Source organism: Periplaneta americana, chromosome 6 (assembly GCF_040183065.1).
Source record: "Periplaneta americana isolate PAMFEO1 chromosome 6, P.americana_PAMFEO1_priV1, whole genome shotgun sequence".
NCBI lineage: Eukaryota > Metazoa > Arthropoda > Insecta > Blattodea > Blattidae > Periplaneta > Periplaneta americana.
In genome coordinates, this window is record NC_091122.1 from 102,548,439 (window position 1) to 102,568,367 (window position 19,929).

Here is a 19,929-nt window from a genome sequence, read left to right on the forward strand (position 1 = left end):
TATTTAAATACAATTTTAATTAAGTAAAATATTAAACGATTTATCCTTCTATCAAACACAGAGGTTCCCTGAACCAAATGTCCTACTTTAATTATGAAATTACTTTATATTTATTTCTAACAAGTGCAGTGAAGCGCACAGGTATGGCTAGTAAGCAGTAAATGTAATCATTAAGCCATTTGTATTTCTTTCTTGCCATTTGTAATGCTTGTTACGCATAACATTCAAGCCAATCATTGAAAATTGAATACTTGTTGATGTGAAATTTTTTACTCAGAGTAATCCACACTGCCAGCCCATAAAATATTTACTATTCCTCCTGAATCACTCTGTACGCAAGTGCTGGTGTAGTTTTATTTTATGTTGTTGTTGTTTTCTAATGCCGGGCGTTTGATAATAAAGTCATTTGACCTCTTGCACTCCAATATTTTTCAAAGATATTATCATGGCTAGCCACTGAAGCACAGATTTTGAGGTGTTCCGAATTCATTTCTTGGTTTGAGTTGCACAATGGGCAGTTGAGGGGACTGATATATTCCAATTCTATGCAGGTGTTTGGCCAAACAATCATGGCCTGTTTTATTTTATGTGAAATGGCTCCAAGAAACAGTGAAAATAATAAAGGAATCTAACAATTTTACTTTCCTACATGTTAAATTAGGAAGTTATATCATTTGTTAATTTGGCAAAAACATAATACGGCGAACGCCAGTAGGGGAAGTTATCCCCACCCACATGAAATGTGCATTCGACACAACACTAGCCTATCACGTAGAATGTGTGGTGAGCTTGTAGGGGAAAAGTGGAAAGGGGTCATGGGCAGAGCTTAGCATTCGCCGTATTACGTTTTTACCGTTAATTTATTCAATGTGAGAATAGATCAGTGACATATTAGAAGTTCTGCAGTACACATTCAACAGTAGCACAGTTATGTCATATTGCAAAAACAATGACTATATTAAGGACAGTGATTTCACAGTCATATGTCTTGAAACAATCTGTGAAACCTGATATCAGAGCATGTCACTTCATTTATAATTTGTGTAACAAATGAAACTTATCTGAGAATAACTTAAAACTTGCGTATTGAATTGTTAAATTCCTGATATTATGTATGCTTCAGATTCATTTTCCATGAATGCGTGAGCGTGAAGTTGGACAATAAAGTGACCTTCCCACTGATGGGCCTCAGTGTAACGCCACCTTCTCTCCTGCAGCATGGGACACCACATCCATATAACCTCTATGCATGTGTATGCCACTATGGAGGTGAGTCATGCATCAAGTTACACATTTCTATTCGCTTATATTTATACACCAGAAAATTAAATTTGATTGTCCTTGGTGGTCTAATGATTACCATTCTTGCCACGGAATCTGAAGCTCACTGATTCAAATCCCACAAACAGTGGACTACTAAAGAGTTAATAATATTCCTTCGCATGGCTTCCTACAGAAGGAAAGTAGATTTACAAATGTGAAAGAACTGTTCTTGAATGAGAGGACTTAATGCAAAATTGCTGGTTAGTCTCGCCAATTTTTCTCCTTTATGGACAAATGTCTCTGGAGTACCTTCTTCATCGAAACTGCAGATGTCTGCAGATAATCTTGTAAGATCACAGAAGTATTAGGTGGACAAAGCAGAAAACAAAAAATATATGGGTAGGCAGCAGGTCATTGGCCTCCAGTGTAACTGGGATGGACTGCTTCTCAAAATAAAAGAATAAATTTACTGATATTACTTCACTTATAAATAATATCGGTCATGGAGACTGTAAGAAAACACTGCTCATAAATAATATAAATTGCATTTTTAAATACATTCTGTGTATAGTACAAAATATCCTGGTTCTAATAAGTCATGTGATATCTGCTCATTAAGGATATTATTCATAAATATAAGATCTTGACTGTGCTTTGGATTAGGTTCTGCAGCAGGCCATTACACCTCATATGCAAAGAATCCCCGCACAGCTGAATGGCATTACTTTAATGATGATGTAGTGACAAAGCAGAAGCCTCAGGAAGAAGATTACAGTAATGCTTACATTCTTTTCTATCAGAAGCAAGGTGAGTATTTAAAAAAAAAATAATAATAAAGATTTTTTTTTAATACTGTAGCTAGGAACACAGAGATAGAAATGGAAAGATAATGTCGAATGAATAGAGAAAGACTCCAAACCAAATCATGTATTACAAGACATGAGTTCAAAAATCAGTAGCTTGATTTGTCAAGTGATGAATCATAATATTGTAACAGGCCATGTGGCCCATACTTGTCAAGGACATAAAGGTGATTGCACTGGACTTTTGAGGGAGGATATGGTGTTGTAAGCCAGAATAAAAAATTCTTCAGCTTATGGAGGCTTCATAGCTAACCAATAACAGGAAGAGTGGTTTTTCTTGTCTGATACAGTATACTGTGTAGTAGCCACCAGCTCAGTCAGTTAAGGCGCTTGGCTGCCGGTTTGAAGTTGCGCTCGGGCGCGGGTTCGATCCCCGCTTGGGCTGATTACCTGGTTGGGGTTTTTTCTGAGGTTTTCTCCCAACCGTAAGGTGAATGCCAGGTAATCTATGGCGAATCCTCGGTCTCATCTCGCTATCACCAATCTTATCGACGCTAAATAACCTCGTAGTTGATACAGCGTCTTTAAATAACCAACTTAAAAAAAAATACTATGTAGTTGTTTCGGAGAGTTGTCTCAGTGGCAACTAGTCATTCAGAAAAATTAAAATTTAAGAGATATATAAGAGACCTGGAGAAGACTTTCGTTTATGCTCTATTTTGTAGGAGTATCATTTGATCTGAGCATCCCAAAGTTGCTGATGGGTGAAGGGAGTCCAAAGCCAAATATTGAACAGCTGATCTTGGATCTAGATTCGTCAGTGGAACAAGACTGGCAGGAAGAGAACATGGCTCGCAGTTCAGCTAGCTAAGGATCACTGAGAAGCATAGTAGAGATTTAGCTTGAGTGTTGTAGTGGTGCGTGCAAGTGTTGGATGACTGGAATACCTCATCTTCATGTGATACGAGGGAATGGTAGCATTTATATTATAGAGGGCAGCAACAGACATGGACCTCCCCTTATTCCTGTAATATTCACAGATTAAAATTTCCTACTCAAGTGTCTTTTTTTACAATGACACTGAATCAGCTTGAAGGGAGAGTTTTTTCATGTAATGTAATTCACACTTGTTTTCTTTTTCTTTTGCATCATCCAATTACCTCTTTGCCACTCTAAAAATAGCATGCTATCCACTTCCACCCAAGCAGGAATATCTGCTGTTCTTTACTTCTGGAACTTGGAATTATTTACAGAGATCACCGTATGTCTAGCATTAAAAATAATTTTTAGCAGTTAAATTATTTTAAGTGGTTGACTCTGTTAATATAATTGATCTTTATTAAGGAAATTTTTGCATTAAGAAACAAAAGTAAATACAGCTTCTTATCTGAGAAAATGCATTATTGATTTTTATTTTCACTCTTGTATTTCGGCTCTTGATGGATTACAGGTTGGTTCTCACGAACCTGGCATCAAACAATTTCATTGTATTAGGTATGATCAGAACGTTGTAATAAAACTTGACAAGATTCTGATACTTCCAGTAACGAGATAGTAAAAGTTACAGAATTTTAATTTATAATTAAAGAAATCTCATTCACTGTCATGCTTCATGTTTCTGCCATCTTTTCCTTTGAAAATCATTTCGTTAATAGTATGTAAAAGAAGTAGATTTATTAAACATTATTTAAACTTCGAAATATAGTGCAGTGCATTTCAAAATGTGTGATTATCCAATGTATGAAATGTATTATTTCTGTTTCTGTCCCTTTCTATTATTTTCTTATTAAAGAGAAGGAAACCAAAATGTACTTCCTTTGATTCTCCTCCACTGTCTAATTTCTACATATTTTGGTTTTCTTATTTTGCCATTGTTTCTTAATCTTAGTCTGGTTTTTGTCAATTATCCTGGGTTACTGCAAATGGCTTACACTACTTTTAAAAAGTATTTAAGTGTTTTTATTGCACATACAATTATGTAATCTGTTAAAAAGAATAGACGAGAGACTCGAAGTTTTACAGGTGCTCAATAATACTGGCACTGATCAATATGGTATTCTGGATATTTGCATATTTTCTCATCAGCCATCATTATTGCAATAGTGTTGATTTGCAGCTTCACAACACGCAAATTATGTGTTCAGGATGAAACATTGCTGCTTTGATGAAGTTCCACGGAAAAAAAGTCGTAAAATGTCAGATTCAGAAAACTGAAAACTCATCCCAACAGACCACATTTCTCTCCTGAATGTCGTATGTGATGCCATTGTAGATGAACACTGAGATATTGATGCATTTCGCCGTAAACAAATGGAGCAATGTCCTTTTGGGAGATGAAGTCATAATTTTCATCAGTTGTGGCATCAGCCACTGCGACATCCTGGTAGAATATCCCAGTCATAGTTGGTTCAAAGAAAATTAAGAAATAAGACCCATAAACCTTTTCACTTATTGAGTTTTAATGAATCACACTCTTGCTCAAAGGAAACATATTTACACATTTCTCAATTCGCACATTCTGGAATTTGTTCTTGCTGTTCAAGTGAAAGATTTCCTCATCACTGAATATCAGTTTATTATAAAACTGTCTTCTCTTGCAGTATTTTAATGCCGAAATTGTGATGTGTTTGGTAACAACTGTAATAGTGAAGTTTCATGCTTACATAATTACAGACTTTCTTCCACACTGTTTGCTGAGGAATACCAAATTCTCATTTGGCTCTCATAGTAGGTTTCTGAGGTCTTCGTTGAAAGTATGACACATATTTTTACTATATCAGATAGAGAGAGGTAGATAACCTGTTGATTTCCCTTTGCATGAAGATCCAGTAAACTAAAATTGTGTGTACGGGATATACACTAACATTTTGGCTGGTGAATTGGTGTGATTATCAGATCGAAAATTGTGTTGGACCTATTTTGACTTATAATGAAAAGTGTGATAATCGCCATTTTTCAATACATCTGTTTTCAATCTGTTATCAAAATAAGATATAAGAAGTCACCTTGGCTATTTACAATGAAACTGAACAGTACAGAGGTGAAAAAAATTATTAGAATAGTAGGATGCATTATAGTAAATATTTAAGAAGAATATTTCTTAATATTTCTCCACTTTAAAACCTAATTGATAGAAATTATAGCTGTTCCAAACTCTTCCTTAGGTCTTTACTGTGGCTCTTCCATTTTTCTCTTCAGTTATATTTCAGTTCTTGGGCTGAATTTGCTCTTCCGACCACATTTTCTTACTCGAGAAGAGATGTACTTACTGTCATTATCCAAAGATTTCTTCACTGTACTTACTGATGCTTGAGATATACTTAACCTCGTTGCTATTTCTGTTTGTGTATATCGTTTTTATGCCAAGAGATACTTGATCAGAGCGAATTTTCTTCATTTGTTCTTCTCATTTTAATAAATTTTCAAATCAAGCACACAAATTCAATCCAAAGCTGTAAAGTCATAAGACGACATTCCAAAACTGCACGAAATGCATCTATATATTCCTTTCCAACGATGGCATACTACAAAAACTGTTCCCCCTCCCCCACCAGAAACATCTCTCAGTTAAATAGTACTCTATCAAATGCAGGAAATATGATACAATATTCATCAAATTCCCATTAATATAACAATTTCTTCCAGTTAATCAAAAATATACACATATGTGATCTGGGACACTTTAAGTAATAAAGACACCTCACATGATTAATACAAGATGATTGTTGTATCTTCTAAATAATTTATATGAACACTCTGTATAACATTGTCTGCTGTTATATTCTCATAAACTCAGAGGTCATAGAAGCCTTGAAAGACCTCTAAAAAGATGGCTGAAGACCATAACAGACCATTGAAGTTTATTACTTGAAGGATATGACGACATTTTTTGTATTTTTAAGAGAACATACAGTATATTAATACATTTTGGAACGTCAAACTGCCTATATAAAGTTTCAGTTTCCTTGTTACAAAGTATAATGCTCTTGGAAATGCCCACTCTTTTGACTGAAACTATCGTCTTGAGGTAGTGATGGAATCAGGTACATTGTACATATTGTATATCATTGTTAGTTATAGGTAGCTTGAAGTCTTACTACAATAATCACATGACGTATAGCTTCTACTGTAATTTCTGAAATCTATGAACTATTAAGAATACAAATTTGCAAGCTTGGTGCTAGTAACATCTCTATTTTTGCTAGAATAGCAGAGTTGTGTACCACTTTCTAATATGTAATTGGATATTTCGAAGTTTCAGCAATTATGACTGCAAGATTTTATTCCTGTGCGTGTAATTCTCAGCTATTATAAAAAAGGAATTGGCTTTCATATGCGGTTCTGATCCTCACTAGACATACCACTGATAGTTGTAGAGTCTCATGAACACACATTCAGTATTGTGTCTAAACTTGCCACAATATTTTCAGTGCCTCATAATTACTGTATTTCATTAGTAAATTTTGAATCTGTGTGTGTTAAAATTCCAGTACATTTCACATTCTAAGAATACTCTCGTTACCTTAATACATATCGATTAAAAATAACAATATGAAATTTTTTAGTACCTTTATTAATGGTTAGGAGTTGTAAGTCAGCATTATGCTCCATTCAGTTTATTCTAGGTCAGCCATGGTGGTGGTCTCTCATTGATGTATCCATGTTCGATTCTTGCAAAGTCCATTAAGATTTGTAGTTGATAAAGCAGATGGAGTGCAAGTTTTCTCTAACTAAATGCTTCAGCATTCCTTGTCATCATTCTATCATTGTTTCATCGTATTATATCTGTTAATAACCTATAATTTACAAGCGTTAATAAACTTAAATGGCGAAAGTTCACATTATTGTCATTTAGTTTTCATACGTACTTTGACAGAATTCATTGCATGATATTGCTTTCATATATTCATACCAGAACATATTTTCGTTCTTAATATTTATTACATTTGACATTTTATACATAAATTTACTAGGTAAAGCATTAAATACTATAAAAATCATTTACTTCCTCATGATTGATGCTTGTAATGATGATGATGACGACAACATAGATGATTACTATGACAAGAGGCTCTTTTAACTCCTTTGGGTCATGGTGGGGCTATGGGATTCCGTGTGAAACACAAAAAAACCTAACTTTTCACATTTTACTGTATGTTCCCACCATAACTTTGTTCGAAAAATTAGTTACATTTCATGAAGACAGTTTTCCTGCTAGCACTATTAGAAGCATATTTTAGTGAGATATTTCTACATGGCACATCCAAATACAATAATCGAGGACTATTTTGCTAATGGTGATGACTATTTTCTCATTTCTAGAAAGTGGTGTATCATGTGAAGTGATGCTTACCAGTCCCATCTTCCCTTTTTGCATTCATGTGCTTGACTGCTGCTGCTCTCTATGTAGGAAGTATGGAACCAGTGAAAAGCTTTACTTGTTACTGTTTATAGGAGTTGTTCTTCTTACTGTATTCAATGTACAGTGTCAAATCGACACGCTGTGGTTGTGTGGCGTGGAGCAGCACAGCCTCAGATGCGTACATGCAATGCTGTAAAATGTCTAACAATTGAGAGATTTTGAAAGATTTTAATCCTATACATTTATTGATCGGAGTTGACCACTGCTGGAGTTATGCAAAATATTTCTTCCATAAGTCTAATGTACAAAGTTTAGAAGTTAGTTTATGATATAGTAAGAAATCATAAGATGCTGATGAGTATTAGTAAATAAGTTTGTGTGATATGTACATTTACAGATTGATTCTTCCTGATACTGTGAAGCATTATTTGAGAATATTACTAGGCATTTGTAATTCATTGTTAACTATGTCTCACATCATGATACATCTATTGCTGTAAATTTACTGACATAGTATCATCACAAATGAAAAAAAAAAAGTGAAAATGCAGTTGACTGAATACTTTATAATTTTTAGAATTGTGCATCACTTAAATACAAGGAATTCCCTGACTGATGAAATTGACTGGCTTATCTAACTGTGAACACATCTCTTTTTCTTTTCTAGAGGAAGAAACCATTTTCGTTAGTTAAATGTCCTGTTAGGCTTCTAGCAAATAGGCTCCGATATCCCACTGAAGTCAATTTGCGAGTGTCAGGTTGATTTTCTCAGCTGAAGAATACCTTGTATAATGTAGTCTGCTTTATAAGTGCGCTAACAATTGGAAACAGTATTGCTTCTGTGGGATGAAATTCCATTCATATTACAGGTAGAATAAGCAATAGATTACATCTGTTGACAAGGAGGTGATACACATTTGAGATCATATATTCTGATTGCGCTGTATTTAATGGGTGCTCATGATATAAAAAGAAGTAGAGGTTTGAGTTAATATACCTACCTTAAACAGCATTTAGAAACTCCGTGAGTGGGTGAAAGATGTAACAGAAGGGAGCCGAGTTTGAGCTCCAAATAGTGTGCTTTTCTTTCTTCTTCCTTTCTTTCACTACGTTGAGTATCTAACACAGCGGTCTCAAGGTTAAAACTGCACTGGGCAAAGCATTGTTCGTCATTGCGAAATCAAAGGAACCCGATCGTAGAATGATGTAACCTTGAGAGCACTGATTGTAACACTTCTGTGATAAGACATACACCCACATCACCTTTGATTCATAACATGTTATTAACATATTATATTTCACGTTAGGCATGTACATAATCTGAAGCATGTGACACTGAGAGTGGTCTCTGCCCGTAAGGAAAATGAAAGTAAGCTTTCTGAATGGATATATTCCATATATATGTTCATTCATATTTGGGAATGATAAAATAACTTACTTGTACATACTAACATTCATGTTAAAGAACCTCAAAATTAAAATTAAAAATTTAAAATATTAAAAATGACAAAAACTAATCAACTATACAAAATTGTATAAATGAACACACACACAGATATACACACTGTACATAATCTATACACATTACACATACCATCAAATGGGCAAACTTGGAACAGTGTTTTAACTTGGAACATTATCATAGGGTATTTTCGTTTTGTCACAGTGACAACATAATCTTCACTTTGTTGTGCAGCACATTGGTTCTATTACAGTTTGGTGTTACTGTGACAAAACGAAAATACCCTATGATAATGTTCCAAGTTAAAACACTGTTCCAAGTTTGCCCATTTAACGGTAACCGAAAATAAAGTTGTAAACAATTCAAAATCCTTTTTAAAAAGATGAAACTCCTTGAATCTATGCTCAAATGATATTCTAAGATCTTTCAAAATTTCACTGTATCTAAGATGTTGCTGTTGTATTAAACCAGATAACCCTTTAACGTTCCTGAGTTTCCAGTAACGTGAGCCTCATGTTAGAAGATTTGATTTTATCATACATGTCAGTTATTAAGCCATCTTTCCCTTTTAGGTTTTTGACTAAGATGCAGTGATATAACTAAGAAAGGCTAAATCTTGCATCCATTTCTCATCAATAAGCTCTGGTACTGGCTGCTTAAAGACTGTCTAAAAATTCCTTAATCTCAACCGTATTAGTTCCACTCTCTGTGAACAAATAATTTTTTTTTTTTCCAAATTTTCTCGTAATGCATAGTTTTTTTATTTCCTCGCCACTTTAGACAGAACCATTTCTCTACAGACGCTAACGAAAGTAATGTGTAGCTGTAAGTGACCAAGTCAATCTGTTCATATTATGCGGTGTTTGACTTCACTGCCATGAACATACCCATACGCTGCTCTCATACGAGGGCAGCGTTATTTCAGAAGGAGTGAGGTCTGCCTGATTAGCTCATGTTTGAGACTGCTGATCTAACACATATATTGGAGTTTTCTTGTTCAGAAATTGAATTGACTTTATAAAGAAGACTTTTGCAGTATATCATTGTCAAGCACAATACTATGAAAGCAAATCACTTTATTCTTTATTTAATGCAGCAAGCTTTTGACAACATGTTATTGACCTAGATAGAGTACAAGTCTTGTATAGAGGTGAGAGAGAGAATAACAGACAATCAGTCATACAGTAATGGTGAAAGAAAACCATTCAAAGAAAATTGTATTATGGACATTCGTCTTCTAGCATCCAACTGACTAGTGGTGTGTTCAAAGCCAGTGGCATATACTGGTTTAAGGGCCTGGGCTACCACTGACCCTATTATTACACAAAATATATTTTAAAGTCCCTATAATAAAATTTCTTACCTATTTATATATGAATTCCAGACATCTTGATTGGGACGAAAATACTTTGATGACTTCGTCATTGAAATTACAGTTGGGCCACTTGCAAAGTTTCTGTAGAAATGACTTTTCAATGGACATCAGTGCCAAGCCAGATAAACGTTCTTGTGTATGAGTTGATCTACAGTAGGATTTTATTCTCTTCAACGAAGAAAATGTTCTTTCTACCGATGCTGACGTAGCTGGTATTGTCACAATTAATGTTGCCAATTTAAGGACTTCAGGAATAACTTGGTTCAGCTGGTTTTCATATATGGCAGATAATATTTCATGGATAGGTTTGTTCGAAAAATCAAAAACTTCTGCTCAATATATATTACACTTAATTCATTTTTCAAACGTACTTGATCAAAGTGACTGTTATAGGACTGAAATAATTTGTTTAGTGCCTCATTCGGGAAGTTTTCTCTATAAGCAGAAAATGTTTGAGAATCTAGAAGATATGTGAACTGAAGCTTTCCATAATCAGAAAATCTGTCAATAATTTCCATGTGCATACGATCTAGTATGCTGTAGTACAGCTGCCTGTATTTCAATTCATCATCTCCTTTTCTTCGCTTTAATGGTGGTTCCATTGTATTGGCTGAAGAATTTTCATTTTCCATATTACTCCATATGGACGGAAACCCACTACGTCTGAACTCGAATATAGTATTTTTTAACTTTGATACCTCTTGCAAGCAGTATGCTATATCTAGACTTTTTGTCTGAAGAATATTGTAGAGCACATCTGTATGTGCGAAGTCTAGCATAGACTTCAAGAAGAAATATATTCTGAAACTGTGAAAAAAAATACAAATATCCTTGAGCCTGCACAATTACATCATCAACCCAGTTTCCTTCGAGTCATTACAAATGATATTTTCAAAGAAAGCAGTCAGTTGTTCTCTGTATTCCTTTACTGTATTTACAAGCCGAGATGTAAAATTGCATCTAGTTGGTGCTACTTTTGGGAGTTTCTTTTTCATAAATTCTTGAGTTTTTCTGATCTTTTAGGAGATGATGAGAAAAATGCAGCTAAACCCGACAGTGTTTTGAAAAAAAATGCGGCATTCTGGAATGGATGAAGTAGTTTGTTGCAAAACTAAATTGAGAACATGGCTGTAACAATGGACAAATAGTGCTTGAGGATACTTTCCTTGAACTTTTGTTTTTAAGCCATTAATATTTCCCGCCATAACTGAAGCACCATCGTATGTCTGTGCAATTAACTTATTGCCAACATTGTATTCTGCTATAACACCTTCCACATGCTGAAACCAAGCAGCAGCAGTTTTGCCCGAACTGACATTTGTGAATCCTATAAACCGTTCTTGAACATTCGCAGTACTATCGACGTATCTTAAGACAGTGGACAATTGACTCTGATTAGAGCAGTCACTTGTTTCATCAACAACAATGGCCGCTAAAGGTGCTTCTTCTATTTCAGATTTTATGTTCTTTATCATAACCCCACTTATAGCAAATATTAAGTCATTCTGAATTGCGGGAGAAGTACCACGAAATACTGTTGAACTCTCAAGATGATTTGCCAGTAAATGGTCAAATTCACTTAAGGAACTTAAATATTCAATATAATTTCCTCTATTGTCTGATTCCACACACTCATTATGATCCCGAAAAGCCAATTCTTGTTTTCCTAGAAAGCAGACTGCGTTAATAAGACGCAGTAAAATCTCCCGATTTTTTTTTTCACAAGAGCATTGTGTTGGTTGATGTGTAGAGCTTTTTGCTTATCTAGCTGTAAATCAATTCTTGTCTTCCCAAAGTTTGCAAAGTTCATGCTACTACAAATATGAGCTTTTGATTTGTCGTGTTTTAGGACTGCCGTTCGAAGGGAGTTGATATTAGAAAACCCTCTTTTGACCACATATTAGTTTTGCGGCTAAATAACAAACATGGCCAGCAAAATAGTTTAGACAGTTTAGAACTACCACACAACCAATTCCGCTTACCATATGATGTTGAAGTGAAATGGCGTGTGCAGTCACGCTGTTTTTCTTTTACGTCCATGGACAAATTTAACTCAGGAGTTGGTCTTTCCATTTTCACAATTTCAACTTCCTCGTTGTATGTACGACGGTTAAAAGGCACTTTTAATAAACCTTCTATTACACAGTCATTTTCAACACAAACCTCTCCAGAAACTTGTTCTGCCATATTTTTCACAATATCACTTAATTGGGAAATTAAAAACTTAATAATTCACAATTAATATAACTCTTAGACACTCGAACAAATCACAGATTTAAAATACTGCACTGCAAGAACACAATTACATTCATGAGCTAGCGTGCTAAGCGTATTGTTGCTTCTCGCCTGCGAAGAAACCGATCACGAGAGCGGCAACTCACCCGGCCTACAGTGCACGATGGAAACAGAAGAGAGCGGGGGGGATGGGCAGTTGTGCTACAGGAAAGCGTGTGTGGTACGGTCACAGGCTACCTCATGTAGCAAGCGGTTTCTCCAGCGATGCTGCCTTGACAACTTGTTTCTTTTCGAGAGCAGAGAGCACATATAAATCTAACAATTACTTTAATTTTAATTACTGTGGTAAAACTAATAATACAAAATTATTACATTATGTTATATTATAAACTTTTTCTTTTGTAATTTCCATGGGCTACCACCGGTAGCCCCGGTAGTCCGCAAAATACACCCCTGTTCAAAGTTCAGTCTTTTGTTATGTGAATGCTGCTACCTGTCTTTGAAATTAATTATAACGAGCTAACAGAGATTTCAACAGTATTATTATAGCTGTAGCCCACAGAATAAAATTCCTCCAGGAAACTGCTTTTTTTTTTTTTCATTGTCCCTCTTTCTGTAATCACTAGGTTATGTTGACACAAAAGTTAATTTGTCTCGTAGGCACCTTCAGATCCTAAATTATTATCTCAAGTATCCAATTGACGCACAATTCTGTATATACTTTTTTTTTTTTTTGCATAAAGATAAATTATTTATTTTGCTCTAGTTCTCCGTTACTCTTTCATTCCTTGTAGGGGCATAGGACCTCGACGTATGAATGCACATCATATTCTATTTTCTGCTTGACCTCTGCCCAATTCTTCCCTTGTCCTCCTGTTTCTTGCCTCACCATGTTTTTCCATTTATTTGTGGGCCTTCCTCTATCCTTGCACCTTTGGGTTCCAATCTAGAGCTTTTTCCTTCTTCTTCTATATTTTAATAATCTTGCCTCTGAGTATGCCCTATACATTTTCTTATCTCTTTCTAGACCTCGTTTTGATTTTTCTAAAACACAACTCCTGGTTAGTTACTGTTTCAGGCCATCAAATTCCTAAAATATGCCTTAAACATCTGTTTATAATACTTGGATTTAATTATTTATAGCTTGAGTTCCTTTCTGTGTCTTGCATCAGTGATATGGATTTTATAATTGTATTAAACAACTTGGTGGATATTTGTTTTGAGCTTCACAAGGAGATAGTACAGAAAAGGCATTCATAATTCTCAATTTTACATCCACATAGATCCCATAGTTCTCTCTGAATATCATCATCAAGAAACTCATTCCCCACTGCATTCATTTTCGTCTATTTCGAGTTACTGTTTCCGTTATCTCATTTAAGACTAAAATAATAGTGGAAACAACAAACAGCCCTATCTTCATCATTTGAACACTAGAAAGGCTTTGACATAGTCAACTCTGGCCGGATACAGTGAACCTCTGTGGACTTGCATATTTCGTTCACTATATCCAAGGTTCATTAAATCCGAAGTGTTTCTCCCCTAACCTTAAATGACAGGAATGAATGAAATTGTGAACAAGAAAATAAAATACTACACAGTAGTTAAAATATTTCATCTTTGTGGAATGGATACAGCCGATTTACTTAAACCAGGACGAATAGAAGAAATAGTGTACACACTTCTATGCTTTCCCATTGTCGGTGGCGGACCTGACAACTAGTGGCGCTTCGATCGCTAGGATCCATCTGTTGTCTGAAGTCAGGTACCTCGAAAATATATTTCTCGCGCGTTTAATGATGAAAGTTGCTAGGGGTTGTTAATATGCTTTGTTGTTCAGGGTTATGTAGATGTCTTCAATTTGTTGTGCTTTGAATTAACCAGTGACAAAAGAATATTGTGTGGTGGTTTACAAAATAATTACAAAAATTCCGTACTGTTTTGTTCTGGGTTGTAGATCGGAATACAGTAGAAATAGTGTAACAAGACATTTCTTTTCATCTCCCAAAGAAAAAGATGAGTTTGGAAAGTGGGCCAGAGCGATTCCGCGGAAAGATAGGCAGTTTTCGGTAAATAACTGATCAGACTGTTTTAATATAAAACGTCATAAGACAGCAGTACCGCAAGTGCGTTGAAAATTACAACCAAGAGTTGTACCTCACATTTTCCCTAATTTACCGAAATGATGAAATATATGAAAATAAATGTTGCGGAGTGCTAACATTCGATGAGGTCAAATTGAGAGAAGAAATTCAATTTAATAATTATTCGCTTAAAGTGGACATATTTGTTGATTTCGGATATCTCACGTCTGATGTCCAAAAGAAACAATTAGCAAATCATGCATTAGTATTTATGCAAGATTGGATTCAACCAATTGCTATTAACGCTAGCAGAAACGCTACTCCAGGTGACATTCTCGCTAAAATTCTTGTACAAGTTATACTACAATTAGAAGCAGTTGGCACGAGAGTAATCTGTTTCACTTGTGATGGCAGTCAAACAAATTGAAAGGCCTGGAAGTCTTAGAAATCAATGGAAAAAATTTCCAGCATAATACTATATTCCTAATCCGTTTGATGACAAAGAGAAAGATACGGGCATTCTCAGATTTTGTGCACATACTGAAATGCATAAGAAATTATTTCCATGATAAAATCGAACTCTTTTGCAAGAAGAAAAATATCAATTTTAGTTTTTATAGGAGACTTTTTAAGGAAGACTTATCTGGATGTGCGAATGTGTAGGGTTTGTCCCAAGTTTGACAACCACTCATTTAGATCTCTCGTCCTTTAAGAGAATGGATGCCACCAGACTCACGTTCCAACTCTTTAGCAACAGTGTCGCCAAAGGCCTCAAATTTTATCGAGAATTAGGGTCATCGGGTTTCGAAGGCAGTGAGAGCACTGAAGAATTTACAAGGCATTTAAACTGTATTGCCACCGCATTAAATTCACACATTTCTGCTAAGGCTCTTTATAAAGACTTCTAATCACTAATTCCTTACTGATTTTCTTCAGTGTCTTACAGCTACAACACATTTCCGTCTGCTACAACAATGTTTAGTAGTAACCTTGCAGAGTACCTTAGAAATGAGCGAATGGCTCCTGAGCAAAGGATACAAATATATCCTAATAGGGAAACTCGCCCAAGACCCCTTGGAACATCACTTCGGAATTTTGTCTTCACTCAGTTCAGATAACCATCCTTCGACGATAGATTTCCTCCATATGCATTTACTACGAAGCAGATCCTTCTTAATATTGCTGGAAACTCTGAAACGAAAAGTGATTATGAACTCACATCGTTTGTGAACCAAATGCGAACATTAGCGTGAAATGTGGAATTACTCAACAAGATAGTTAGGAAGTCTGTAGAAACCTGTATAAAAGGGAAAAAAATGTTATTCATGAAAAAATACATGGTCAATACTGGGAAAGTGCTGTGCTCGAGTTGGTGAATACCACTCCTGGTGCATTGATTGACATATTTAGTGTATTATGTGGCCAGTTATGTAGTATATCATTCCTCTAAGTTTATTGCGTGTACCCTCTTTGCCCTTCAACAGGAATGTAATAGGTCTAAACATTATGCAGCTCTCACCCAAATCAAAGACTACCGATCAGGTAGGAACGTCAGTTTTTTAAACCATCCCTCCCAAGCTGTATATGACGTACTTATTCAAACAGAATTGAAAATTAAAGAAAAGATTAGCTCAGCAAGTGCAATGTGGGATGAGATCTATCTTGACGATCTTTCGATCCAGTCTTTGGGAGCAGGTTGTTGCAGAGAACACATCATCGATATTATTCCGAAATTAGTCTACCGCTATTTAAAGTGCCGATTCTTCTTCAGGACAAAGTAAATCCGAAGATTTTTACAAGCTCTTAAATCCGTCAAGTCACCTCGCAAACTCTCAAAGGTAGCAGGCAACTAATCATGGTGAGTAATTTAATTCATTTATAGGCACGTAAAACATTATTCAACTCTTTATTTACTAGCATTTCGTAGGTTTTTCTGTCCCTGAATTCGCAACTTGTTACGAGAAGATTATTTAAATACTGAATGTATAATTGCTTTCACAATGTTTCAGATGCCATTATATTTTCTGTTACGAACATTCATAATAGTAATACCTGATAGAAGACTATTAATTATGAATAAGAATCTATAAAGGTATTTCTTAAGTTACAAATAGCCGGGTTAAATGGAAGAAATTTGCTTTTAAAAAGGACTACATTCAGCATAAGTACTGTGAATTCCTTCCGAGTCCGCACTTAGCAATAACAGCGCCGCGTTGTGGCGGATCTGTGTAAACTCACAGAGTATATACATTATTTCTTCTATTCGTCCTGCTTAAACTATGCTGTCGACCCAAGTCTGCTTGCAAAAGACCACATTCAATATCACTTACAATATTCGCCTTATCTTCCAAAGAAAACACTTTACGTTTCGTCATTTTTATACAGTACATTCACTGTCCAAACACTAGAAACAAACTGATCAGATAAAAATGACAAATGCTGTCTTGGTGTGACTGCATACTCAGCCATGAAATTTCCTGGGTCACTTAATGGAAACTGGGAGGGGGTTGATGAAGTTTGAAAGGAATCTTATCTTCATTTATGCTCTGGACATAATGTCCATTCCCTTTTAATAAAAGAAGGCAATTTCATTTTCTGTTGTTTCGACGCTATCCGTCATAATGGAAATGTTTCTGAGAACAAAAAGTAACTCTTTGACGGTGGAAGATTAGAAATAACAGTAGAGTAGTGTGCCTCAGAACAGAATGGTAACCCTTCGCTGGTGGAGTGAGGCAAGATCATCACACATTGCCTGGATTTACAGTACAGCTCATTGTCTAGGAATCAGCAATCCTACCTTTGTCCTTTGACTAAAGGAGTAAGAAACTTAGAATGTTGTTCTCAACACATTCTTTCAATTTTATACAAGAAGGTGTGACTTCAAATAAGAAGTTCTCAGAACACAACTCTTGTAACTTCAATTTTTAAGGTTCATTATAACCGAAGCGAGGATTCACTATAAACAGAAATATCAATGTACTTTTTAATATATGTGGGTTGGGACCAGCGATTTACGTTCACTATAGCCAAATGTTCATTATATCCAGAGTTGACTGTATTTTCTTTATGAAGAATATAATATAAATTTCATGCATCTTCTTGATAAGTATTACAATTTTCGGTACTGTTAACTTAGTCAATCAAATCTGTACTATTTCCCAGCTCAATGAGTGAAATGCTTTCGTAAAAACAATAGAAGTTAAATATAAGGGACTATTCCACTTTGGTGATTGCCCTATTATTAAACAGAGTCAATTAGTTCTATATATCGAGGGCATCATACCAGAAATATGATGAAAGAGTAATGGAACGGAGAAAAATTCTCTCCGGCGCCGGGATTTAAACCCGGGTTTTCAGCTCTATGTGCTGATGCTTTATCCACTAAGCCACACCGGATACAACCCCGACATCGGACAGAATTGTCTCTGATTGAGTTCCAACTCTTGGGTTCCCTCTAGTGGCCGCCCTCTGCACTACGTCATAGATGTCTATGAACATAGGACCGAAGTCCACACATGTGCTGAGGTGCACTTGTTATGAGTGACTAGTTGGCCGGGATCCGACGGAATAAGCGCCGTCTTAAATCACTTCGTGATTTACGCATATCATATATTATTTCAATGTACCGAAGTACATATGATATTTCCATGCAGATATTCTGCGTCATCATACGATGAAAGAGTAATGGAACGGAGAAAAATTCTCTCCGGCGCCGGGATTTGAACCCGGGTTTTCAGCTCTACATGCTGATGCTTTTTTCTCCGTTCCATTACTCTTTCATTGTATGATGACGCAGAATATCTGCATGGAAATATATGTACTTCGGTACATTGAAATAATATATGATATGCGTAAATCACGAAGTGATTTAAGACAGCGCTTATTCTGTCGGATCCCGGCCAACTAGTCACTCATAACAAGTGCACCTCAGCACATGTGTGGACTTCGGTCCTATGTTCATAGACATCTATGATGTAGTGCAGAGGGCAGCCACTAGAGGAAACCCAAGAGTTGGAACTCAATCAGAGACAATTCTGTCCGACGTCGGGGTTGTATCCGGTGTGGCTTAGTGGATAAAGCATCAGCACGTAGAGCTGAAAACCTGGGTTCAAATCCCGGCGCCGGAGAGAATTTTTCTCTGTTCCATTACTCTTTCATCGTATGATGACGCAGAATATCTGCATGGAAATATCATATGTACTTCGGTACATTGAAATAATATATCATACCAGAAAGGTTTGGTGTTTAGTCCACTGTTCGAAGTCAGATTTGAACCTCGTAATTAATATCAATAAGGCATCACTCATGAGGCAACTAAGCCAGGAGATAATGGGATAGGGTGGCCAGTTCCTTTCTCCCTTCATTGCATAATTGCTGACTAGTAACATATTGGAATGGAATTTAACTGAGGGGGTCACGGATGGCCCAGCACTGCGACCTGTTGAGATCTATTGCGCTAACCCTTGATATGGAATTAGTTGTGTGTCACAGATCCCCTGTGCGCACTGACCTAACCACATGACTCCCTTAACGACCGGTCCCTACAGCCGACAGAAATCCATATACCATTCCTTCTTCGGCAACTTCCCCCAAGGTCCCCCTGTCGGTCCGAGGCGAAACTCCTCTCCCGAGTAGGTCTGCCTCGGGTGCTCATTGCAGAAGCCATCCAACGTCACTTAACGACATTCCATGGAGGCTGGTCGAGAGTGCCAGTAGCTTCGGGAGGCTGCCTGTAGAGTGATCTGAAAAACCAGAAATGGGATGGGGAGGAAAGGAAGTGGTGAAGATAAGTGGGGTTCCAATTGCCTGATAAAGTTACCTGATATTCATCCATAGGAGTGAGGGAAAAACCCCGAAAAAACCTCACCCAAACAACTCGTCCTGACCGGAAATCGAACCTGGGACCATTGGGTTCGGAGTTAGACTTGCTAACCCCTCAGCCACAATGGTGAACATACAGTAAAACCCTGATAAGATGCTGTTCAAGGGACCGGATGTAAAACGCGTATTAACCGGGACCGCCTATTAGGTGGGTATACTAATTTTGACTTATACAGAGTATCTATTAGCATTTTTCTTTATTGAAATACATGATTCATGAAAGGTAATACAGTATTATTCCATTATGTAATTATTGTACTGTACGTCAAAGACATTTACAATATGTACTGTACTTAATTCTTTCGAGAAAAAAAAAGCTATTTATAGTTGTTTGCCGTGTGCATGTTCTCTAAGTCCTCATGTTTACCACACTTCAGCTTCTGCGATTACATCCTCCCAACATCGCAGCTGTAGTGATTGAGTCGCGATTTTTTATTATCGTTCTTAATGTCGATGATGGGATT

The 19,929-nt window shown here is 36.2% G+C and overlaps 1 protein-coding gene across 2 annotated transcripts in view; it reads left to right on the forward strand.

The window, feature by feature from the left end:
- LOC138701583 (uncharacterized) overlaps window positions 1-7,582 on the forward strand; it is a 64,722-nt gene extending 57,140 nt beyond the window's left edge. For both annotated transcript variants that reach the window (XM_069828618.1, XM_069828619.1), the window contains exons 15-17: window positions 1,124-1,269; window positions 1,927-2,070; window positions 2,792-7,582. In XM_069828618.1, coding sequence (XP_069684719.1) covers window positions 1,124-1,269; window positions 1,927-2,070; window positions 2,792-2,937 — 436 coding nt within the window. In that variant the 3' untranslated portion in view covers window positions 2,938-7,582. The remainder of the gene's footprint in view (window positions 1-1,123; window positions 1,270-1,926; window positions 2,071-2,791) is intronic.
- Window positions 7,583-19,929: the final 12,347 nt, after the last annotated feature.